Source organism: Sorex araneus, chromosome 6, assembly GCF_027595985.1.
Source record: "Sorex araneus isolate mSorAra2 chromosome 6, mSorAra2.pri, whole genome shotgun sequence".
Lineage (NCBI taxonomy): Eukaryota > Metazoa > Chordata > Mammalia > Eulipotyphla > Soricidae > Sorex > Sorex araneus.
The window spans coordinates 132,007,175-132,034,025 of record NC_073307.1 but is presented as its reverse complement, the minus strand read 5'-3'; the positions used below and the strand labels follow the sequence as shown (position 1 = coordinate 132,034,025).

The 26,851-nt window shown below is 38.8% G+C and overlaps 1 protein-coding gene across 2 annotated transcripts; it reads right to left on the bottom strand.

Moving 5' to 3' along the window:
• Nucleotides 1–343: 343 nt before the first annotated feature.
• FSHB (follicle stimulating hormone subunit beta) lies at nucleotides 344–26,549 on the bottom strand. 2 transcript variants are annotated; one of them, XM_004607864.2, is made up of 3 exons: nucleotides 26,445–26,549; nucleotides 3,085–3,266; nucleotides 344–1,849 (listed from the first exon to the last, which is right to left on the bottom strand). In XM_004607864.2, exons 2-3 carry the CDS (start codon nucleotides 3,241–3,243, stop codon nucleotides 1,619–1,621), a joined length of 390 nt encoding a protein of 129 aa, XP_004607921.1. In that variant the 5' UTR covers nucleotides 3,244–3,266; nucleotides 26,445–26,549; the 3' UTR covers nucleotides 344–1,618. The 2 variants fall into 2 exon arrangements, with proteins under 2 accessions (XP_004607921.1, XP_054999314.1); XM_055143339.1 differs by having other exon boundaries at nucleotides 3,085–3,271; nucleotides 26,445–26,526.
• Between the last annotated feature and the right edge of the window lie 302 nt (nucleotides 26,550–26,851).

Genomic DNA, 26,851 nt, shown 5'->3' with positions numbered 1-26,851 from the left:
AAGCTACCCGTGGTGTGTTTGATATGCCAAAAGCCAGTAACAACAAGTCTGTTACAATGGAGACATTACTGGTGCCCATGTGGGCAAATTTATGAGCAATGGGATGACAGTGACATATTTTACTTAAAATCTTTGAATTTCAATTTTCCATTTAAAATTTTAAGATACAAACTCTAATGTCTCCACCCAATCCATGATTCTCTTTGCTCCCCTCAATCCCACCACTGCTCCAATACATCATAAAATGACTGCAGAAAATGACTGGAAACTTCAATAACAAAACACTTTTATTACTTCAGAAAAATTATTTAATGCTTTTAAGGATGAGATAGATTAGTATTTATACAAGCATAAGGAATATGTTTTTAAGATTCTATCTACTAACATTTTGAATAAACATACATGTAAATGATCAAATTGTATGTGAAAAATCCAAATATATGACTCTGGTGCCTAGTTGTCTATTTAAAAAAATAAGATTTAATAAATTTGTGAAAAATATGAGTATTAAACAAAGCTAAGACATATAACATCTTGAAAAGAAGTACACTTGTGAAACACTTTCACCATATATCTCTCCAAAGAATCATAGATTGGGGAAAATATGGATAGATCAAAATATAGAAAGAATGGATATAGAGAATTCTAAGAAGCAATACGTTTTGTTAATCATGTATAATTCTTCATAAAAGAACTACTTCCTTTCCACAGACATATGTGTAGATAGGTAAGTGTTCTTATTAATTTGATGAAATTGCTTTCAAGTCTGTTTTAAATTCCCTTTTGTTCAATGGAGTGGATTCCAGTGGAGGGCAGTTGGAGATATTCTTTTCCTTTTCCCCAAAGGGCAGTTTGCAGGATCCTGGCAGTATTTGTTCAATGTGTTGAAGTGATGAAATGATGTAGGCTAATTTTCACAGGCCTACTTGAATATCTCTCATTTTTTGCCCCTAATAGGTTTGGTAGAAGTAGGATACTGTGCTAACTCTGCAGTCAGTGAACAGTTCAAAGAGAAGCATCCTGTCTTAATATTCTACAAACCAGAGGGGCCAGGAGAGGTGGAACCAATTGTTTTCCCTTTCTGTGGAATTACTGGCCTTGCTGGGGATTGTGTCAAACCAGCTCACCTCAGTGACTTCTTGCACTCCCTCTTCCTGATCTTAAGATCTTTAAGATAGCTGTTTTTTGAGAGTCTTGCTAAATTCCATGCAAGGTACTAAGGCATTGAAGACCGCCTTCATGAAGAAATGCTAATGAACTCAAGGATCTAACAGAAGACTTGTCCACTTAGTTGTTGACCCACTCCTATCTTCAGTACCCCTGACCCCCACTTGCCACCCCAGCTCTTTGACCTTATGGCATATCTTGAGGATTTCTAAGCTCAAGTGGGAAATCACTCACATGTCTGTGAGTTAAGATGGAAAAAACATAGAAAGCAGACCAGTGATGACAGAATTGTCACCCAGGCACTCTCCATTCCTACATTGCCACCTTTGCTGGGAGAGCAGGGAATTCCCTCATCCACAGTGGTTGTAGCCTGGCACATGTGCACGCTCATACTTTTGAGTATGTCTGTCCTTCAGGACATGGGTGGGCAGTCCAGAATGGCTATCATTCCTTATTCTTTCAGTTCACCGAAGGAGCAGTAATTTGGCCCCAGGCCTCGGACAGTACAGTCAGTACTGTCACTGTCACACCTGCCACAATGGCACTCAGTGGCAACTGGGTAAGTGTAGAGGGAGTCTGCGTGGTGAGCACAGCCAGGCACTCTCACTGTCTCGTACACCAGCTCCTTGAAGGTGCATGTTTTCTGGATGTTGGGCCGGGCTGGGTCCTTATATACCAGATCCTGTGTAGTTTAGGGAGAGAGAAGTTTGGTTATAAATGTCTCTATTGAGCTTAATCAAAGTGAGACTGGAATTAAATACTTTTAAAGTATTTTTTTTTTTTTTTTTTTTTTTTGCTTTTTGGGTCACACCTGGCGATGCACAGGGGCCACTCCTGGCTCTGCACTCAGGAATCACCCCTGGCCGTGCTCAGGGGACCATATGGGATGCTGGGATTTGAACCCGGGTCGGCCGTGTGCAAGGCAAACGCCCTACCCGCTGTGCTATCTCTCCAGCCCCTTTTAAAGTATTTTTTAAAAATCAAATACTTTAAAATTGAATACTTAATTTTAATAATGAACTATTCAAACCCAGTTTATGCAAGTAATTTTAATTAAAAAATCATGATCTTAAAAATGACCTATGTGCTGTATTATGCTTCATGATTGTTGCTAGAAATCATACAAAATCATAAAATGTTATAAAACTATGCATTCTCTCATGATTATATCTATGTCTAAGTCCTAGCTAGTTTTCAATGGTAAAAAAATTTTGATTTTCAATGCACTGTAGCCTTGTGGATTTGGTTTACACTTAAATACTATATATCTTTTAGGGTTCTTAGCTTCAAACAATAAAATTATTTCCATGTAAGAACTTTTCATCTAGTCAGGATGGGTACAAAACACTTATACAACTTAGTATCTATGCTCCTGTTGCTTGGATTTTTTAAATAAACTCAATAAGTGAGTTGGGTTATAGTTTTATTTTGTTTCTAATAATCTGTGAGGATTGATTTTTTCAAACTCTGTATTAAAATTCAGGCATGTCAATAGAATCACTTTTATAAAATGATTTTTTTCATTTTTATGTGATTTGAAAAAATATTTTGGTACTATAAGTTGTCAATTATGGCTTCAAAGATAACAATTGATTTTTTTGGAATACATATTCAATTCATTATATATGTTTATATAGCTACGGAAAATCTAACATAGAACCACCTTTTTATTTCGAAAAGCATATTTACCATATGTTCAATCAGATCAAATTGGAGGCATCCCTAAATTTTATCCTCACCCAATCTCAGCCCAGACATTCAGTGGATACCCTGATAACTCTAATTATAACATACAGTCCTGGCTTAGGGACTCAAGACTGTTACTCAGGAAACTTCCACTATTGCTGAAATGGGAAGTCACCAAGTTTGCTACAGCCCTCAGTACCCTCCCTGCAGCAAAGCAGAGTTGGAGCCTACCCGGGTGAAGCAGTAACCCGCACACCAGGTGGTGTTGATGCTGATGCAGAAGCGGCATTCCTCTCTCTCCACCGTGATTGTGATGTTGGTCAGCTCACAGCTGTAGCTGCAGAGTGCTTTCCAGCAGCAGAAGAGGAAGCAAAACTGGACTGGCTTCATCTTGGACTGGGGATCCAACAGTTCTGTCCTAGGAGAAGACAAGAAAGCAAAAAGTATAATCATTATTTAAGTTGATCAAACTGAACATCACTGGTCTCCCCTTACTTCCCAGTCATGGTTTGCTCCATCCAATATCCTTTTCTGTTCTTTGCTCCCTGAACAAATATTGTTCATTAACTTCTTACACTTTCATTTTTGTATAAACATTTTTGTATAAGATGAAAACTCTAATAAAATGATTTACGAAGAACAGTAGAGAGTATTACTGTTTACTCTCTTAAAGTGCTTATTCTGAATTATAATCACTTTTGTTCATCTTTCTGTTGTTTTAAAAATTATTTTTGTTTACTGAACAAACTAAGATTCTAGGACTAGAAAGAGTTCAATGAGCTGAACACATGCTTTGCACACAGCATAACTGGTTTGATCCCCACTTCGCATAATCACAGATCACCTGCCAACAGTTACTTCCAAACATGGCCAGGTTGGGGCCAAAAGCAGAAAGGAAAACCAGAAAACAGTAAAGAAAATTTCCACGCCATGATGTTAGTTCTTTACTTCTACATCATAAATACAAGCACTTGCTTTTGCCCTCATCAATTATAAAAAAAAAAGACTGTTAGAAAGACCAGGTGAATAGGTTTATATAATGTCAATTGCATGCTAACCATGGTGACAGTATATTAATTGCATTAGGAAGCTAGGTTGGCAAGTATAAATTCCCCCTACAACAGTAGCTGAGAAACAAAGCATTTGTTCTGCAGATCCTGAAAAATCTGTGATTTCCAAAGTACCTTGATAACGATAGATGTTGAAACTTACCTGTGGTTGCTTGCTCTGAGAGAAGCTGCAGATTGAGCTGTCTCACTTATCTTTTTATATACAAAATTGTGTGCAGCTAACACCTACTGGATTTGTTGGGTATTAATATGACCAATGTTATCCTGATGCTTCTGAAAGTGAATCAGTGTTTAGATAGACAGGGAGATCAAACCTTACCAAAGTAGTCTAAACGCAGTAGATTAGAAACATGTTACCAGAGATAGTTGAGTCTGTACAAATTAAATTTGATATAGTGGTACGCCCACTCCTTTACCTCGTTAAATTAAATACGACTCTAGGTTTTTCTTTTGTTTCTTAACTCGGGATTAAACAAATTAAGTATTGCTTTGGCTCTGTAGAGGAAGAATATAAAAAAATATGGTTAGTAAATTATCCTGAGCGGTTATTAAATTTTTCTCAGAGCAGATTCAAAGCTGCAAAATGACCTGATGCATTTTATTTTGATTGTCTTAGTATGTTTAGGGCCACACCTGTTGGTGCTTGGGGGTTCTCTCCCAGAGCAGGCTTAGGGAATCAGTTATGTGCTGTCAGGCCTATCCAGGTTCTCTATTCCACAAAGTATTTTTCTTGATTATTAACCTTTTTTTTTTTTTCAGGTGAGTGATGGGCAAATCTTCTCTCCTTGTCTGTGGAGTGTTTTGTTTTATTTTATTTTTGCTTTTTGGGTCACACCTGGCCATGCACAAGGGTTACTCCTGGCTCATGCACTCAGGAATTACTCCTGGCTGTACTTGGGGGAACCATATGGGATGCTGAGAATAGAACCCACTTGCAAGGCAAACACCCTACCCTCTGTGCTTTCGCTCCAGCCCCTGTGGAGTGCCTTTTTACTTTGATTGTCATTTCTTTTGCCTTGCAGAAGCTTCTTCTTTGTTGCAGTTACTTTTGTTTATATTTGCTTTTGTCTACTTGGCCAATGACATTGAATCTATATAAGATACCTCTAACTTTAATGTCATGAAGGGTTATTCCTGTGTCTTTTTCAGAATAATTTACGGATTCATGCCTGATATTGAGGTCTTTATTCCATTTTGAATTGATTTTTGTATTTGGTGTGAGAAGGGTCTGTGTTCAAGTTTTTGTTTTTACATATGACTGACCAGTTTTTTCAACACTATTTCAAAGAAACTTTCTTTGTTCTACTACATACTCCAAGCTACTTTGTCAGATTAGATGACTGTATTTATGAAGTCCATCTCTGGATTTTTAGTTCTGTTTCATTGGTTGTAGAGTATGTCCTTATTGGAGTACCACATCATCTTGATTACTATAGCTTTATAATATAATTAAAGTTGGCTAAGGAAAAATCTCCCATCTTTGTTCCCACCTAGAATATCATTGACTACTCGGGGGAGTTTGAAGCACCTGTAGGACTTAAGAAAAAAAATATTCACTCGAAAGTGGGGAGATGAGATAAACATAAATTTCCTGAAAGAAGACATACAGATGGCCATTAAGTATATGGAAAAAGTGCTCTGTATCACATCATCACGGAAATGCAAGTCAAACAATGATATAATTATCTCATATCAGTTAGACTGAAATGCATCACAAAGAAAACAAAATCAATCAATGTTGGTGGGGGTGTGGGGGAAAAGGAACCCACATCTATTGCTGGTAGACATGCTGACTGTTCCATTCTTGAAAAAATATTTTCCTGAAAAAAATTATGTACACTTATCCAAAAGTTGAGCTTCCATATTTCCCAATAGTTTCCCTCTTGTATATCTAGCCCCGGTCCCCAAACCCTTATTTTGAAAAGGTATTTATGTTCTTGGGTTCATTGCAGGACTTTTCACAAGAGCCAAAATATGGAAACAACCCAACATTGAAGACTATATAAAGAAACTATATATACACAATAGGATATTATTTGGCTATAAAAAAAAGATAAAATGCAATTAACCTCTACATGGATGGAGTGGAGACTATTCTACTGAGCAAAATCACTCAAAAGGAGGACCTAAACAGAATGATCTTTTTCCACATGTGGTATATAAAGAAACATAATAGGGGAATAAAAATGTTCTAAAGCAACAGAGACTGACTCATAGAACTGAGATTAGTGTAGTGGGGACTGAGGGGTGTGGTTCTCAGAGGACCTGACACGATGAGGGAGAAAAGTGAACACGCTGCTATAGAGTGTGAGTTTAATATGATTCATGCATAAAATCCTAGCAGTGTTGTAAATCATGCTGGCTAAAATAATTTTTTTAAAAGAAGTATTTCTCTTTCTTTACATTTCACATCCAGATACAGTGGTTTGTGTTCTGTGATGCTTTACTTATAATTCTGTCAATGATTTGCTGATTCCTTTCTTTGCATGTGCAATATTCATGAAGGCTAAACTGTCTCTACTTCCTGCCTAAGTATCTTAACACCACTCCTACTTCTGGCAAATATCGTTTTTTTACTGGCGGCGGTGGTGGTGCTTGTAAGTAGTGCTCAGGGTCCTTGGGGAACATTCCTGGAGGTTTTCCACTAAATTGGATGAAACATTTCAATGGCTATCTCAGTGAGGTATTGCTGTGAGTGTTGTAAACCACCATGTCCACCTTAGCAGTGCTTAAGGGTCACCACCAAGAGGTACTCAAGGATCTACTATGGTGCCAAGTATTGAATTAGGGTCCCAAGCGTGCAGAACATGGCCTCTATATTATTGTACCATGTCTCCAACCCTTTAACAAATTTCCTAAGACTAGAGGCAAAGCAAAGCCTTGATTTTGTAATTGTTTATATTCCTTTATATCCCACTAGACTGCAAGGTCTGTGGCAACTGGGATTGATCTGGTTAACAGTGATTTATCAAAGACTGTAGGCATGGTGACAATAGTAAGGTACAGCATTGGAGATGTGTATCAGGATTCAAATCATGTATGGCCCTTTAGGCAGATGTAAAGACTGATTTTTTTTTTTACTATGTGTGAGAGGGAACTAATTGCAGGAATTTGAAACGAGGAGAGCTGTGATATAATTTAAATCTAAAATAGGATCCTTCTCACTGTTGTGCTTCTAACATAGGGGATAAACCTGTTACCCCTTAGATGTTATTTCAGCAACATAGGTGAGAAATGATTATTTGTTCAGGTCAGATTGGTGTGGTAGGAATAGAAATAAAGACATTATCTGATTCTGGATATATATTGAAAGTAGAGTCAGTTTTATGATTTATGAATGTTATGTGTGTGAGAAAGGGAAAAATTATGATGTCAAAGATTCTGACCTGAGTAACTTGAATAATAAACTATTATTTGGGGAAAAATGACAGGAATGTTGCAAGTTTTGAGAATATAGAAATAGTTTGATATAGTCATGTGGAGTTTGAAGCATCTAGAAGACATCTAAGTAGAATACAGAATCTGGATTTGGATGGAACTATAATGGCTTAAGGTATAACTTTTGGAATTGTTGATTAGAGCTTAAAAGTGAACAAACATAGACCAAAAAGATAAACGAATATAGAGTTGAGTTTGGTGTCCTCCAAAATTAAAACAGGAGAAGTTGAAGTTTTGTTGAAGTACTGCCACACTTGGCAGTGCTCAGGGGTTATTCCTGGATTTGCACCTAAGAATCACTCCTAGAAGGCTTGGAGGAACATATTGGATGCTAGGGAGCGAACCTAGGCTCTCTGCATACAAGCAAGTGCCCTACCCATTGTAGGGCACTTACCCCTTTTTACTTTCCTTATACCAAAGGACCCAGAAAAAGGTCACTAAAAGAAAAATGGAATAAAGAGAATGTGGTGTCTCAATAGCTAATATAAGACAATGTTTCAAGAAGGTGTGGCTGTTCAGTGCTGCTGACAGGTCTGGTAAAATGAGGAGTGTGGATTGTGCAAAGTTTGTGACATTGTAAAGGCTATTGGTATACTTACCTAGAGAATTTGATGCACAAGAACAAAACAAAAACCGTGACTGGCCTGGATTTAAGTGATTAGGTAAAGATATTTTAAAAAATTGAAACAATCAACTTTCCAGTAATTTTTAAATGAATATGAGCAAAAAAACGAGTAATATTAAAGTAGAAGATGAATTAGAGATACTTTTATTTTGATTTTTAATGCTTGATTTCTTTTTGTTTTTTTGTTTTTGTTTGTTTGTTTGTTTGTTTGCCTGTTTGTTTGTTTGGGGGCCATATTGGCTGTGGTCAGGACTTAATCCCGGCTGTGCTCTTACTCCTGGCAGCGCTTGTGGGACCACATGGGATGCTGGGGATTGAATCTGGTGGCTACGTGCAAAGCAAAGGCCCTACTCTATTCTAAAAATCTGTACTATCACTCCAGCCCTAATTTTAAATGTTTTAATATAGAAAATATAGATGTATGTTTGCACAACAATATAAATGATTGAATAGAGTGGGAGAAAAAAATGATTGAGGATGAGAGTGTCAGCTGGATACTAGGCAAAAAGCAAACAGGGGCTAGGAACAGATGCTGGTGGATGCAAAGTGTGATGGGTAACCAAAAACCAGTGGTGTGGCTTTTGGCTTTCCATAAATTCTCCTGTGAGTAATTTCATTTTACTGGTAAAGTAGGAAGTGAGGTCATTATCTCTGAATAAAAATGGTGGGGAAATTGCTGAAGACATGTGGAGGGAGAAAAAATTTTAACAGTTGTCTGAGCATAGGATTAAATTTATGGAGAGTATAATTACCTGATAGAAGTAAGGGTCCACTGAGGTTTATGGTGAAACATTTAATGTGAGACTACTCAGTATAGATGTGTATCTTATTTTATTTTTTATCTTTTGCCCAATTTCACAGCAGGAATTTCAGAGACATGGATGAAAAGAAGTTGATTTTCCACCAAGATTATTATTTTTCAAACATATATGGCAAAGATAAAACCTAGCAAAGTATTACACATTTTAGTGTTTATTCATTTTAGTGTTTTGGACTGGAGCGATAGCATAGTGGATAGGGCGTTTGCCTTGTATGCAGTTCATCCAGGTTTGATTCCTCTGTCCCTCTTGGAGAGCCCGGCAAGCTACCGAGAGTATCCCGCCCACATGGCAGAGCCTGGCAAGCTACCTATGGCATATTCAATATACCAAAAACAGTAATAACAAGTCTCACAATGGAGTAGTTATTGATGCCCGCTAGAGCAAATCGATGAACAACAGGACAACAGTGCTACAGTGCTACAGTGTTTATTCAGCATGTGCATAAGTATATAGCAGGAATGAGGAAATATCTTGAAGCTTGTAGTTGTGGCCGAGCAAGCAATTTTGAAGTTATAAACTACAGAATCAAATATTTATAATGTATTAATTATATCATGTTTTTTTAAAGTTGTAGATCTTTACATTTATCTAAATACAAATAATGTTATGACTATCAGCACTACTTGTGTCTGGTTCTCTATTGCTAGCTTTTCAGTTCAGAATGCTAATTAATCTGCAATTTAATAAAATGCTGATCATTAATCAGGGAAACTCTCTGTTAAATTGTCATTCCATTGGTTTGAAATATCTCCCTATTTCTCAGTCACATGTGTCCCTGATCCCTGGATCCTTAAAGGAAAGATGGGTCTAGTCCTTAAACCTGAGATTCCTTAAGCCATTCATCTAGACCATTTCCTCCTAAATTCCTGAAAACACTTCCACAAGACAAACTGTTTCTCTGAGACAGTGCCTCCAATTCTCACAGTATTTGGTACTGATTTCTAACACAGCACTTTACTTTCTGTTTCTGTGGCTCCCAGTATCTACCTCAGTGATGATACTCATCCCATTAGGTATTAATTGTCCAGTCAATTTCTCTCATAAATTCTGGCGAATCAAAAACTTTAACTATGTGAGAACCTCTAAGTGTCTTGCTGTATACTTACTACTTACACACAGTGACCTCATACTTTTAATTTAAAAAGAAAATCTTAAGTCAGAGGGAGAAGGACAATTACTGGATGATCTCACTAATCTGTACAACATAGAGACAAAACAAGGAACAGATAGTATCAAATAATACCAAATGATGACAAATACTTGGCCTTGGATTACAGAACACAGATTACCAAATCTGTGTAGGAGGGGAAGATAAAGTGGACTAGAGGAGACAGGCAGTGGGGGAGGGTTTTGTGCACTTTGAAAATAACTTTGTACATCAGTGCCATAAATGTTAATATTTGTTTTCTTTTTTGTTTGTTTCCTTTATGCTTTTTTTTTGGCCACACCAAGCTATGCTTGAGGCTTACTACTGGCTCTGCTCTTAGAAACCGCTCACGGAACTAAGCAATCTAGTAAAAACAGAGATCAACAAATGGGACTACATTAAACTAAAAAGCTTCTGCACCGCAAAAGATACAGTGACCAGAATACAAAGACTATCCACAGAATGGGAAAGGATATTTACACAATACCCATCAGATAAGGGGTTGATATCAATGGTATATAAAGCACTGGTTGAACTCTACAAGAAGAAAACATCCAACCCCATCAAAAAATGGGGCGAAGAAATGAACAGAAACTTTACCAAGGAAGAAATACGAATGGCCAAAAGGCACATGAAAAAGTGCTCTACATCACTAATCATCAGAGAGATGCAGATCAAAACAACCACAAGATACCACCTCACACCACAGAGACTAGTACACATCCAAAAGAACAAAAGCAACCGCTGTTGGAGAGGATGTGGGGAGAAAGGGACCCTTCTTCACTGCTGGTGGGAATGCCGACTGGTTCAGCCCTTCTGGAAAACAATTTGGACGATTCTCAAAAAATTAGATATTGAATTCCCATTTGACCCAGCAATACCACTGCTGGGAATATATCCCAGAGAGGCAAAAAAGTACAATCGAAACAACATCTGCACATGTATGTTCATCGCAGCACTGTTTACAATAGCCAGAATCTGGAAAAAACCCGAATGCCCCAGAACGGATGACTGGTTGAGGAAACTTTGGTACATCTATACAATGGAATACTATGCAGCTGTTAGAAAAAAGGAGGTCAAGAATTTTGTAGTCAAGTGGATGGGCATGAAAAGTTTCATGCTGAGTGAAATGAGTCAGAAAGAGAGAGACAGACATAGAAAGATTGCACTCATCTATGGTATATAGAATAACAGAGTGGGAGACTAACACCCAAGAACTGTAGAAATAAGTACCAGGAGGTTGACTCCATGGCTTCGAGGCTGGCCTCATGTTCCGGGGAAAGGGCAACTCAGAGAAGCGATCACCAACTACATTGTAGTGGAAGGCCATGTGGGGGAAGGGAGTTGCGGGCTGAATGAGGGCTAGAGACTGAGCACAGTGGCCACTCAACACCTTTATTGCAAACCACAACAGCTAATTAGAGAGAGAGAACAGAAGGGAATGCCCTGCCACAGTGGCAGGGTGGGGTGGGGGGAGATGGTATTGGGGAGGATGGGAGGGAGGTTGGGTTTACTGGTGGTGGAGAATGGGCACTGGTGAAGGCATGGGTTCCCAAACTTTGTATGAGGGAAGTATAAGCACAAAAGTGTATAAATCTGTAACTGTACCCTCACGGTGATTCTCTAATTAAATATAAATAAATTTAAAAAAAACAAAAAAAAAAACTAAAGCTCGCCGAGGGGCGAGTGCACTTGCGGGCTCTCCGGCGGCTCTGTCTCACCGCCCGCGTTTGGTGCCCTGGAACCGCGGTGTGTGGGCTGGATCGGGACAGCCGATGGTCAAGGACAGGCGAAGGAAGAACGAGGACCAAGCTAGTTGCTGATTAGTTACCGTTTATTCAATCTTCAATCTTTCTCATCTCCCGCATTCCCAGCTCCGGCCTCTCTCTGGATCTACTGCTCAACTGCTGCTTCTCTCTGGCTTCTCTCTCTCCTCCTACTTGTCTCTCCCACCTTGCCCTCTAGGCTACAACCAGCCAGGTAGCCAAATTAACATAAGAAAGCCCCTCCTGAGGGCAGGGCATTCCAAAGCCCTTCCTGACTCTTAAGGTTTTTTTCTTTTCCTTAGTCCAGGAACTTATTAACATCTTAATACTAGTTATTTTTGTATGGACAAAGCAAGGGATACATTGAGGCTTGCAAGGCAGCTCTCCTGGCAACATCTTGCCACAGGCTCAGACCACAGCACTCAGGCCAGATTAATCATTCCTCACCCTAGCAGGGTCCAAATCTAGTATCACTGTTTGGATCATGACAGCATTTGTCCATGATCAAGCTCTTAACTTATAGTTAAGCATTAGGCACTTTGGCCAGGCCCATCTCGATGCCAGGGTAGCACACAACTTACCGCTTGCCCTGGGTCCTTCTTCGTCCCACGTTGGGACCCTGCCTTGGGGGTGCTAGGAAGTAAGGGCAGCTGAGGCTTAGGTCAAGAGAATAGATGCCCTGGAGGAAAATATCATGTAGAGTCAAATGACTCCCAGGTTACAAAAGCATAACATTTGTTAAGTCTTCCTGTGTCCATACAAAAAGGACTTGCTCTGAATAAACTACGCAAAGGACTCAAGGAGAAGAGAAAAACAGTATTTACAAGTCAACAGAACACTAAATAAGAAGCTACAAATAAACAAAGAGGAATAGGAGGACTGTAATGGGAGTAACCCAATAAACCTAAACTACGTGAGGCTGTTATCCTACATACAATAAACCTAAACTACGTGAGGCTATGTTATCCTACAGCTCATGGCAGGTTGGGGGATGGAATAGGGCTTTTGGTATTGAATCTGGATTAGTCACATGCTAAGCAAGCACCCTACCCAATATGCTATTGCTCTAGCCCCAAATGTTAATACTTATATAAACCATGTTATCTGATCTGTAATCACCACACATGTGCACATATATACAGTAATGAAAGGAATTCTCCTTTGGGTCATAGAACTTTGAAATGGCTAGAGTACATACTTTGCATGCAGGACACCTGGTTTCTATTCCTAGCATCATAAGGCTCTTCAAGCACAGTTAATAATGACTCCAAGAACCAATCCAGGAGTAGCCCTGAGCACTACTGGGTGTAAATGTCACCCCCCAAAAGCAAACCCAAAACAGTGTACAATGATACCTTTTTGTAATAAGTATGCATGCATAGTTTTTTATCCTTCTTAAATGCTGGGAAACATTTTATTGTTTCCTTAATATTCAGGTGACTGTCATTTATAAGGTCAGATTTCCTTTTCTTTTCTTCCTTTTTACTTTATTTTTTCAGAATGGTTTTCTTTCACTGGTGTTCACAGGCCCCTAGGACCAGTCCCTGATCTTGCTGGGTAGTCCTGACAGTTTAATTCTTCGGCCCAGTAGTGTTGGGGGATTCCTGGGCCAAATCTGGTGGTGTTTGCAGGGGCATGTGGTGCAGAGAATGGAACTCTGAGCCTAGTGCATGCAAAGCAGGTGCTCCTAGCTCCTAGCTTCCATCCAGATATTTGAAACCGTTTTGCCATCTTTAAAATAATACTCAAAGATAGCACCTCAGGAAAGACCCTTACACTTCGTTTTGTTTGTTTGTTTTTTACATGATTGACTTTACTTAGTATAATTCCCTCAAGGTCCACTGGTGTCACAAATGGCCAGAATTCATATTTCTGATGACTAAATAATTTTCTGTTGGATATACCCACAAATTCTTCATTCACCCATCTATGGGCACTTAGGTTGTTCCCATTTCTTGGCTATTATAAATACAGCTGCTGTGACCATGGGTAGGTCTATGAGATTCTACACTTCTATATTTAAAAGTTTGTGCTGTATGGTGCTACTATGGCTTTAAGATTTTTCGGTTTGCTAGGAAGGCTGGAGAGATGATTCAGCAGGCTGGAGTGCATGACTGGTACTAGGTAGTACAGAGCACCGCCAGAAGCCCCCGAAAGCACTGTTGGTGTGGCACAACAGCCCTCTCACTCTCACCCCCCCAGCCTACAAAAAAAAAAGAATTTGCTAGTTGAGAGTCAGCCATGTGGCTCTTTTAGATAGCACAGTTCTTGAATGTGGAGCACTGGGTTCCCTTCCCAGCACCACATACACAAAAGTAAATTTAAAAATGCAAAAAAAAATATTATAAGTGGATCAACACGGAAAGTATCATGTTGAGTGAAATGAGTCAGAAAGTAAGAGACAGACATAGAAAGATTGCACTCATATGTGGAATATAAAGTAGCAGAGAGGTACGAGCTAGCAATGATGCAACTTCTGGCAGAAATTTCTCTGGACTCAGTTACTAAAATACTAAAATACAGAAATCCAAAACCTCGCGGCTGCTATTGTGGCTACACAACTTCATATCTCTTCATTCTCAGCAATGGAAAACAAATTATCAAATGCTTCCTTTCCAGCAGGTCTGACTTTGTAGGGGGGAAACTCCAAACAATAATAGTGAGGTTTTTGTTGAAATATTGAATGTAATCAAAGTAAAGAGAAAGTAAAGTGAAATTTATCAGCTACACAGGTGGAGTGGGGGGCTGGGGGGTTGGAGGGTGGGGGGGTTTACTGTGGTTCTTGGTGGTGGAATATGTGCACTGGTGAAGGGATGGGTGTTTGACATTGTGTAACTGAGACTTGAGCCTGAAAGCTTTGTAACTTTCCACATGGTGATTCAATAAAAAAAATAAAATAAAAGATAAAATAAAAATGCAAAATATTATTTAAAAAGCATTATGTTTTACCATATCAAACCATTCAAAAATAATGTAGAACTACTTTGTTCAATATGGTTGCTTTCAGTTATATATGGTTATTAAGCATATAAATGCACTTGAAATGTAGCTAGTTAAAATTAAGATGAACTGTAAATATAAAATGATCACTGGATTTCAAAGACAAAACAAGATAAGTGTGTAAACTACCTAAATTTTTAAAATCTAGTATATTAAATTTTACCATTTTTATATACTAAATTATACAAATCTCTTGATTATGATTCTCACCTATTCCTTTTATACTGGTCTTACTTTGAAATGTGATTAATAGAAAATTTGAAATTACATAGTGGCTTATATTATTCTTACACTAGACAGCATTAGTATTGAACTTGTTGGCTAATGAGTAAATTTGCAGAGGTCACAGAGCTGTTTACTGGTCTAGTATTTGATGCTTATGCATAACACATTGGGAGACCAGGTCAACTGATATAACCATGAAATTATGAAAGAAATAAACCTTCCCTGCTTGACATTATTTATTAATATGATGACAAAATATTGCACTTTATATTTCAGTGCAATAGTGAGACAAATCGTACTTCATAGTAGCAAGTAAACTAGTTCTTATCCACTGTATCAGTCAGATAGAATTTTTATTTATCTCATTAGATAACACAGTAATACACTGTGAACAAAATAGCAACAACAACAACAACGACAACAACAAAAACAAAAGTTCACGTCTGTTATCATTTATTTCCCTTAGTACAAGATGAAGCAAAATGTCACAGAATTATCCTAATAAAAACTTTTTGTTTATTTGTAGGCCATACCCAGTTGTGCTCAGGGCTTTCTTCTGACCCTATGCTCAGAGGTCACTCTTTTTGGAGTTCAGGGATGCATGTGGGGTATCAGAGATTGAACCCAGGCAGGTCAAATGATATGCAAGTGCCCCGCCTGTTGTACTGTCTCTCTAGCCCTCAACAAGAACTTTTTAAAAGCAGTAATTGCTTATATTCCATGATAGTGTTTCCAGTAAATCAGAACATATGATATCAATTAACTTGTAATGTACATAAAGCCAAAAATATTTCCTAACCTTTATAGCAATTGTATCTTACATACAGTAAGCAGTCAGTAAATACTTATAGATTTGCTTTTTTGTTTTCATTGTACTGGTTGGCAGGTTTCCAGAAACGGAAGCAAAAATCACTGAGAATGAGATGTGCATCTAAGGAGTATATTAATATTTGACATGACCTCTTCAAGCAGTAAAATGATCTGCTGATGGCCAAGCAATTATCACTGTACAGCATTGTACATTGCACTGTACATTGTACATTGCATTGCACAGCATTGTACCCACTGTACCATGCAAATATTAGCTTATTTTATATCTTTCTGGATTTGGTTTTGTCTTTACCTTTGTATGTCTATAATATCACAAAATATCACAAAATCTGAAAATAGTTCAGTTTCCCTCCTTCTTTTCCAACTTGAGTTTAATTCTTGCTAAATTATTTTAGGTAAAAATTCTAATAACATCAGTAAGAGTTGACATTCTTCTCTTGTTTCTATTGCTTTGCAATGACAGTGGAAAAATAACAACAAAAAATTAAACAGCTTTGAAGATTAAAAAATATCCAGTCTTTATTTTTTAGATTTTCTGCTTGTCCTCATTGTCTAAGTCAGTATCATTTGCAGAACACAATGCTAGAACCTAAACTTTTTCTTGAGAAATAATAACTTTTAAAATTAAGATCTAATTTTATGTTAATTAAGTGTTAAATAAAAGGAGAAGATTGAGAGACCAGGAGATTATGTGAGCCTTCACAGATCTAAGAATTTCTTTGGTCTTTCCCTGAAAAAAAAAATCTTTTGGCCATTTGTAAATCATCTGTTACAGAATAGCTACCTTTGTTACTGATCCTGTATTTACTTAGCATCTTACATAACATGTGCTCCTAAGAAATCTTAAAAGAGTATAATGGAGATAATTTAAATGAGAGGTATATATGGTTAAAGGAGACAAAAGCTATGTTTCTTTCAGCACTATCCACAATAGCTGAAATCTGGAAACAACTCAAGTGTCTAAGAATAGATGTCCGGATAATGAAACTGTGGTATACATACACAATGGAATATTACTCAACTTTTTTCTTAAAAAGATAGTCATTGACACCTAGGGACAGTAGACACAAGGGCCAGGAATATTGCCCCATAGTTGGAAGCCTGCCTCATGAGCTGGGGGAGAAGGCAGCTGGAATAGAGAAGGGATCATCAAATTAATGATGGTTGAAGGAATAATTGGGAATGGGAGATATGTGCTGAAAGTAGATAAAGGACCAAAAGTGATAGCCTCTCAGTATCTATATTGCAAACCATAATGCCCAAAAGTAGAGAGAGTATGGGGGAAATTGTAGAGGTAGGGGGAGGGTTGGAATGGGGAGGGAGATTCTGGGAACATTGTTCGTGGAAAATGTGCTCTGGTGAAGGTATGGGTGTTCATTGTATGACTGAAACTCAAAAATGAAAGCTTTGTAACTGTATCTCATGGTGATTTAATTAAAAAAATAAAAAAGGAAAAGAGTCATGAAATTTTCTCTATCTGGAAGGACATGGAGAGTATCAAGCTTAGTGAAGTTAGTCACTTGGGAGAGAGGCTGAGAGAAAATGACACAGAATGATCTCTTTTTAAAGCAGGACATTTAAAAAAAAGCATAATGGTGGAATATTGAATACCCAAAGGCAATGGAAACAAAAATGAAAACTGGTATTCAGGAAGAAACATGCCCACTTGAGTGGGTAGGAGGATAGGAAAGGGGCAAGGTAACATCTATGGTAGAGAGTAGTGTTCAACAGAAAGGAGGAGGTGGTGCTGAAATGTGGTAAAGTGCTATGTATGAAACCCTATCAGCAACAGTACTGTAAACCATGCAAAACACACACACACAAACACACACACAAATCTCTCCTGTAGAAGCAGACTGATGGGTATGAGGCAAGTGGGGGTGAAGGGTCATTGGTGAAAGTCTCAGGCTGGCTGCTGAGACCCCAACAAACTAGCAAGCCAGGACAGAATAGCGCAGAGAAGCTAGAGGGGAGATCAGGGAGAAAGAAGATTCCCCAGATGCTTACCTGGGACAGACTCAGTGTGGATTAAAAGTGATCAGGAAAAGATAAGAGACATTTGAATGACCCTATGAGTGTTTTTCGAAGACTACATTATTCACCTGTATATCTGCCCAATGAAATGGGTTGTTAGAGAAGGGATTACATAGAGGCTCAATTTTGTTTGTGGGGGTTATTTTGTGCCACTCCTCCCTTGGTGCTCAGTGAGTTACTCATGGCACTGCTATGAACCAGATCGTGTTGGAAATATATATATATATATATATATATATTATATATATATACATATATCACAGATGAGTGAAGTCATCTCATATTTGTCCTTCTATCTTTGGCTTATTTCACTTAACATGCTACCCTTTACTTCCATTCAAGTTGCTTCAAACTAATTTTCTTTGAGTGTCTGCATAGTATTCTACTGTGGATATATACCCCAACTCTTTATTCATTCTTCTGTTGTTATCTTTTGGATTGCTTCCACCACCTGGCTACTGTGCTAAGAGCAACAATGAAGCTCGGTATGCATGTATCTCTTCAAGTTGATGTTTTTGTGTTTTGTGGGGGGGTAGGCGCCTCAATGTAAGATAATACTCTTAGTATTTTTATTTTTTATAAAATGTTTTTGGAGGTGTTACTGGGGCACTGACTAAAAATAATATACCATTGTAAAGTGAAAATTTTACTTTTACGGACTCTGCGCCAGGCTGTTTTCACTCGGGGCACCCCAGAGGGGTGCGGTTAAGAACCCTCCCCACTCCAAGGGACCCAGCTCTGGCAGCCAACCTCTACTACCCAACTGCCACCACACTGAGGCCACTTTCCGGACACATTATAAGACACTTCCTACCCATTTTCCATAATTACCACACCATATTTGATGGAGTTCAGACAGTAGGCACCAAATTATAGAGAGTAATAAATATATATGTGTACATACATACATACATACATACATACATTACATACCTCTCGGAGAGCCCGGCAAGCTGCCGAGAGTATCCCACCTGCACAGGCAGAGCCTGGCAAGCTACCCGTGGCGTATTCAAGACACCAAAAAGAGTAACAATATGTCTCATTCCCCTGACCCTGAAAAAGCCTCCAATCATTGGGAAAGATGACTAAGGAGAGGCTGCTAAAATCTCAGGGCTGCGAGGAATAGAGATATTACTGGTGCCCGCTCGAGTAAATCAACGACAATGGGATGACAGTGATACAGTAAACATGAAAATTAGAGAAATGTATTTTAATGACTAGATTTAGACTATTCTGGGAGGAGAACTGTTGCTTACTGCCACAGAGGGATTCATGGGGTCCTGAATGTGCTGTTGGACCAGTAAAAGCATTGTCTCTTAGGGCACAAAAACAGAGTGTGGTAAAGAGTTAGAGGAACACATTTCTCTCTCTGTAGGAAAGCAACTGAAGAAACATTTTTGGGGCAAAAAATTTGGCATTCATATGTGTTATTGCCTCAGAGGGGACTTTTGTAAAGTCTTAAACAGTGAGAGCCAGGACATAAGGGAAACATGGTGGACACTGGGTAGAAAATCATAACTGGTCTATTCATTGGGCACCTAGGACATCCTTTTGTGGATTTCCTGAAATGCTGGGAACACCTTTGAAAGCAGAGTTAGAATTCTCCCTAAGATGGTGGTAAAGGGGAGAGGTCAAGTGTCATCAAAGTCAGTACACATGGAGGAGAGTCTTAAGATAGTAGACTGAGGACTCATTAAAACAGTAGGCAAGGTCTAGGGTCAAGGGAAGGGTCCTTGCAGAGTCTGGGGAAGAGTGAGAGTACAGTTCTTCTAGACTGAGGGCTATCAGGGGTGCTTGGTGAGGCTGATAAAGAGGATACCTGTGAAGCACAGACTTTGATATTGCACAGAGATGTGTCAGGTAACCAATTTAATGGATGAACTGCATTTAGACATCAAAATTCTATAGTGACTGGAAGAATTTTTATCTTTAAAAACAAGAAGAAACTAGCTAGAGTTATTAGAAAATCTTTTTATGTAGATTTTCAAATACAAGATGAGGTTTTTTTCTAGCCAAAAAAAAAAAAGCCAAAAAAAACATCTTTCCTTTTGGCTGCCCAGTGATTTATTCTAGTATCTAGTCCCTTTTCCTTGTTCAGAACAACACATTTTCTCCCAAGATATTAATAAAAGCAGTTTTAGTTAAGGATTCTACCTCTGAGCAATTTCTTTTGATGTGACATTTCTGCAGACGGTACTATTTTAAAAGGCACAAGCCTAAAGGATTTTTTTCAAAGTGCTTTTGTGTGGGTTGGCACATTTAAGAATTTTTTTTTTCTAAAAAAATGGGTCATAGGTCTTTTGAAGTGGGTGGAAAGAGCATATATTATAGTTTTGTGTGCCATTCTGGAAGGCGACAGGCAGCTTGATTTTAATAAATTAAGTTGACCCTACACTGATGAAAGATATAAAAATCCTTTTTGATTTGTAAGTTGGACAGATAGGTCATGAGGTAATCAAGAGAGTGTGTGAAGCCTTACTAGCTGCCTGATTTTCCTTTGTGTTCCTTCTGCCTCAGCAGTTTCCCAGAGGTATTCAAATCACCCTGACTTTTATACAAGACCATCTTTGAAAATTCTTATTGACTCCCGAAAATCTTTCCAGTTCTATGCTGGAGTGATGCTGACTTGAGAGCAAATGACTCTTCCCGGGACATAATTGTAATAGTAAATACCACTTCTCTTCATCAGAGAGGTTAAGCTGGAAAACAGTTTCCATGTGGTCATTGCCAAAATGAAAAACGGCATGGTGCAAGTAGAGAATGATCAATGGATACATTCAAGTAGGAAGTCTCAGGATTATATAAGGGTAATTTTTCTCCACTGTGGTTTATAGCTGAGGCTAGAAAACGTTCCTACGAAGGATCAGATAGTAAAAGTATTTGAGTTTTTGTAGGCAGTTCAGTTCATCTGGGCTGCTATTACACAATAACATAGGCTGAGTAGCTTATAAACATAAAAACTTTATTTTTCAACATTCTGGTTTTAGATGTAAGACCAAAATGTCACGGATTCCATGTCCAGGAAAAGTGGCTTCCTGGGTCTTAGAGAACCATCTTGCAGAGTTTTAACTTAATGGAAGGCATGAAAGAGCTCTATTGAGTCTCTTTTATAAAATAATCCCATTCATGATGTCTCCTAAGAGCTTCTCAAACCCTATAGTATTGCAGAATATGTTTTAATAACTGGGTACATTTGGGGGTACATCACACTTTCAGTTCATATTTTCTATGATAGTGGTATTGCTCCATCCTTGAAATAAAGAACTAGCCATAAGTTCCATAAACACCTATGTGTGGCTCTTTTCAGAGTTCTTCTAAATGTTGAAAACAGTGAGCCAGATTTGGGCTGTGGGCTGTAGTTTGCAGATATAAGCCTCTATTTTTATTTATTTATTTATTTTTGTTTTTTGGGTCACACCCGGCGATGCATGGCAATGCAATTATTCCTGACTTTGCACTCAGGAATTACTCCTGGCAGTGCTCAGGGGACCATATGGGATGCTGGGAATCGAACCCCGGTCAACCGGGTGCAAGACAAATGTCATACCCGCTGTGCTATCGCTCCAGCCCCGAGCCTCTATTTTTGGAGTTGACTTTGATATGGTAATGGTGAGAAACAAAACAGTACTTGCGAATCAAACTTCTTCAAAAACTCTACTGTGCTAACAGTGTCAGCATCACTTGGAAACCTGTTAGCAAAACATATCACTGAGCCTCACCTTTGATTGACTAAATCAGAAACTGTGTGAAGTCCACTTACCTGTGTTTGAAAATGTCTTCCAGGTGACCCTGATGCAAATTTGTTTACACCATTGATTTGGGAAAACCTTTTTTGGTTATGAAAATAGAATTGTACTTATTTCAAATAAATAGCTCATACGAGGAAATTCCTAAGACTCAGGGCATTTCTATTTACTTACGTCACAGTGCGTTACTGATTGGGTGGTCTTATGTTGCTGGTTTTCCTCCAGCTACTTTTACTCTGAGTTCTGCCAGTAGAGGAAAAGCAAGCTAACGGTTTTGACTTCGAACAATATTTTTCTTTATTTACAATAGTATCAAAGTTGTCTGCTCCATCCCTCTGTATAGTGTTTTTCAGTGTCAGGACCAGACGTTCCCAACATCACTGTTTCTCAAACTTTATTGTGCATCAGAATCTTGTTAAAACAATCGAAGAGACCTCATGTGAAGTTGTCCACCTCTGTGATACTCCTGGGTAATGATGATGTTGCTATTCTGCAGGCAAGATACTGAGAAGACAGTGCTTACTTTCCTCTCCGACACAACCTGATCTCTCACAGCCTTCTCATATCCTCAGACAACTGACAAGGACTTCAAAAGTGTTGTCTACTTATGTCCCCAAAACTGAGGTATTATTTCTACACTTAAGACTAATAAACAACTTATGGGGCTGGAGCTAGAAATTACCTCTAAAGCTACATGGTCTTTAAGTTACTAATCCCCCAGCCCCCCAAAAATATCCACATCCTAAATCCCTTAACTTGCCATGCTACCTTAAATGACAAAACAGACTTTAAAAATATTATTAAGCATCTTGACATGAGATTTTGTTGGATTATTTATATGACTCCAATTATGAGAATTCTAATAAAGGAGAAGCTGAAGTATATAATAGGAACATAGTAAGGAAGTTCAAATGACAGAGGAAGGAAGGAAGGAAGGAAGAAAGGAAGGAAGGAAGGAAGGAAGGAAGGAAGGAAGGAAGGAAGGAAGGGAGGGAGGGAGGGAGGAAGGAAGGGAAGAAGAGAGGGAGAGAGGGAGGGAGGGAAGGAGGGAGAAAGGGAGGGGGGAGGGAGAAAAGAGAAGATAAAAAGAGTCTGGAAAAGGCTACAAATGAAAGAATGCAGGGATCCTCTTAGCTGAAAAAAAAAAAAGGTTGCGTTCTCTCCTGGGGCCTTCAGAAGGAATGCAATACTACCAACATCTTAATTTTGACTCACTGTGAGCCATTTCAAATTACTGATCATCAGAGCTATGGTAAGATCGTATTAATGTTGCAGCATGTCAGAATACTTATGATGCATTTTTAAAGGTTGGAGCTGTTTTTATTAGACACAAACACCACAGGGTTGTTTATAGTTGGGTTAGTGCTCTTCTATAGTGACAGAGAGAAGTTGGTACCTCAATCCACTGGAAAAATGAAGTCAGTGGAATATGCAAAGGTCAGTCAGGGGCACAGTTCAGATGGAAGTTCCCAAAGCCAGAAAGTAGCAGGAATGGGTGAGGGGAATTCCTGGTTGGAGTGCTTGAGTTTGCACAGATAGTACAGCCAGCATCTGTGGGCCCAAAAAGGAAGCTATAGCGATTCTTGAAGCTGAGACTTCCTGAGAGAGATGAGCAAGCATTACCCAGAGTGGGTCTCATTCATCTGAAGAGCCACTGAGTCCATGACTGGGATAGCTCCGCTAAAATCCCAACTTCAGTCTAGCTCAGCCCTAGACCAGAGTACTGAGAGGCACGTGCTGTTTTGATAAAAAAAAAAGTCACAGAAACCAACACTGTGACTCTCTTGCCTTCTTTTCCTCTTTCTCTTCTATCTTAATGAGCTTTCACTATTACTCCTATGTATGTGTAGCTTTTAGTCTCAAGTGTATATCCCAATATTTTGACTTTACTTTCTTCCAATCACTGGAGCTTACCTACTATTATTCATATTTTCAGGTGAGAAAATTTGATTGAAGCAGACTGGCTTATTAATAGTTTTTCACTAGAAAAGCCAGTGAACCTGGTTCCATTAACTATGGTTGAATATGAGGTTCACCCAGCTACCAGCTGATTAACAGGTGCTGAGTAGAACAATTTAATTATATATCATTTACAAGAAAAGGAAAAGTTTATTGCCAATTTCTTTTTTCTTTTTTCTTTTTGGGTCACACCAGATGATGTTCAGGGATTACTTCTGACTCGGCACTCAGGAATTACCCCTGGTGGTGCTTGGGGGACCATAGGGATGCTGATAATCGAACCCGGGTCAGCCACGTGCAAGGCAAACACTCTACCCACTGTGCTATCACTCCAGCCTCTTATTGCCAATTTCTTTTAAGTTACTGTGCTGGTAGTTCAACAACTATAGTGCCTGATTTATCATGAGAAAGCTGAGGATCAAACCTGAAGAAATGTATCCAAGTCTCATAGGTAATGTGCTGTGGAATCACATCTTAAGTCCATCTCTGACTCCTTAATATACATTTCCTCTGCATCTAGCTACCTGGAAATCTAGAAGCTCATTAACAGCTAAGAAAAGCCACTGGCTGTTTTTAGAGATAGAAACAAAAAACTACTATTTCTCAAGGATGAGTTTTACCTCCTAAATCACCAAAGTGATATGCTACTCAATTCTTAGACTTTATATCATATGATTTTTTTCCTTATAATTTTCACAATTGCCACCTTTTCTATTCTTTTTAAAATATATATGTTCCCTTGCTTATTTCAATCACTACTTTATCTGAGCTTTCATTCATGTCATTAAATATTCTCATAAGATACAATATTGTTTTCAATTGCTGAATGAGTTTCAGTTGATCTAGCAACCACTTTCTAGAATTAGACAAGCTGTTTTCATTTTATTTTCATAATTACCAGGAATACTGCAAAAAATTATACATAATTATTTTTCTACATCTTTGTTTTTTTTTTCCTGAGGTCTGATTCTCAAGTCAGGATCATTGGAATGTCTGTGTGCATTGTGGCATGTATGCTTGTACACTCATACCACACACACACACACACACACACACCATACACACACACACACACACACACACACACCATCCCCCAGCCACCACACATACATTTAAAGTTGCTGAGGTCTTAAGAAGCACTGCTTACACTTCTAGCAATGTGTGTGTTTCGGTTTTGTATCACACCTGAAAGTACAGAAGGATTTCCTTATCGTTCTGTACTTGCAGGGAAGGAGAGGGGGAGGTCATACCTTGGAATGCTCAGGGGACAATATGTGGTGCCAGGGATCAAATTCAGGTAGGTTACAGGCTAGCTGTATTGTCTCTCTAGCCCTACATGAGAAATCTTAGTAGAAGATGTATGTGTGTGACTGAGCAAGTCACATACTTGTATTACTTTTGGGGAAGGCCTCCCATGCAATGCTCAGGAGGTATGGGACCCTCTCCGGCAGCTTTTGGTGTTGTAGAACTAGCACTTCAGTGTAAGGGTTCCAGTGTGTGGTTCTGCCTGGACTCTGCGGGGCCAGAGATTACCTGGGGCTACGTTGGCACTGGGAGGTTTCCAGAGCTTGTACCTAGTGATGCTTGGGGGCCTGTGAGTTAAATTGGGGTGAACTGCATGCCATGCATTTACCCCAGTACTTTTCCTCCAGCTCCTCTATTTGCTTTTTTAACTTCTAGTAAGATCGAATGTCTTCTTATTTTTATTTCTTTGGTTCATTTAATTTTTGAGTATGAATAAAAGGATTATATGTCATCTTAAAGTCTTTTCATTTTATATAGAAAGAAAAACATTTTTCCTTCATAATTTTTCTAATATTTTTATGCTTATATGTTAAAATTCATTTTGACTTAACTATGGTGAGGTGAGGCAAAAATGTCTAATAACACATGGAAAAATAGGCAATCGTACAAGGATTTAGGTTATCATCCAATAAACTCACAGAAAAAGGAGCATATTTCCTAGATGGGAATGCAGAAGTCCTCTCAGAAGATATTTATCTGTTTTTTTGGTAGGCATGTGGCAATATAAGTTAGGAGGGAGATGGAGTGTTATTATGAAGAGCATCACAAAACTAAAGGACTATAAAAAATGTAATTGGAAGGCCTTAAGACCCCGAATTCCTTACATAAAGTTAGCTAGAGGCTACCTCTGTGTTTTTCAGGAGGTGCCTAAAACCTACGTCTGTAATTTGGATTTTTTCTGGCACTTGGGGAAGCAATCAACTCTATCAAGTAAATGAGAGATGACAGACCCCCTTCCCCCCACACCTGTTTAGCTTGCAGAGCTCAGGTGCCCTCGAGCCAGATGCTGAGGATGAGTCAGAGTATTCCCTGGTGCTTTGTTGCCTGGAAATAGGAAAGGTATCCCTGGCCATGGCTGTGACATTTTGGAGAAATCCCCTTAGCTGTCTAGTTGGAACTGTCCCAAGGTTCACTTCTATCCACTTACACTCTTGACCTTTCCAGTGAGTTATAATCTAAATTTCCAAGGTGAATTGAAGGTGGGGGAGCTCAAACCAGAGGCCTGAGAGATGTCTCTGTTGAACTCTACTGCTGTCAGAGAGTGTTGGGAATAAGGATTCCTGCCAGGGAGGACACAAGAGGTCATGAAAAAATGTTGATGTGTGTAGACAAAGGATGTTGAGTACATGGGGGAAGAATGATGGCTCCATACTTTGTACGAATAGGGAACATATCAGGATCAATATATACTGTTGGTTTTAAATCTGCTTCATGAACTTTAAGAATGGAGAACAGCTTTGGTTTGTTATTTCTTGAATAGTTAGCATTTGCGAATCTGAGAAATCAGCTCTGTTCTTGGCAATGTTGGTGATCACCAACTATGTTTCACAAAGAAATATTTTTGAAAAATTAAATTAGATGCATCTGAGGGTGGGAGAGATAGTACAGAAACTAGGGTACTTACCTGGGTCAATGCCTGGCACCCCATATGGTCCCCCAGGGGCTCTTCCAGAGTGATCTCTGAGCACAGAGCCAGGAAAAAGCCCCGAGCACTATCAGGTATGGCCTGACAGCAAATGGGAATGAAAAAAAAAAGCATATTTGAGATCTAGAATTCAGATATGCATAACAGTTTGTTCTTGTTCCTTTGTGTACTTGGAGTTCTGAGATTTCAGACTTTAAAATTGCAGCTAAGACTTTTTAGTTTCTTCCTAGGAGCTTTACCTCCCTGCAGGTGGGTGCCACCAGGTGAGAAAGGGACTTGCAATTTCGATCAGTCGCTCAGGCTTTCTGCTCTCTGACAGGTGCAGCTGAATACACACCGCCACAGCCCGGATCCTCACTGTGCTTACCCATAAATGAAATGCGACG

Bases quoted from the DNA above. Each gene is read 5' to 3' on its own strand.
- FSHB (XM_004607864.2), bottom strand. From the start codon at position 3,243: ATGAAGCCAGTCCAGTTTTGCTTCCTCTTCTGCTGCTGGAAAGCACTC. The intron at 1,850-3,084 runs GTAGGCTCCAAC...TAAACTACACAG, and splicing joins CGGGTTACTGCTTCACCCGG to GATCTGGTATATAAGGACCC.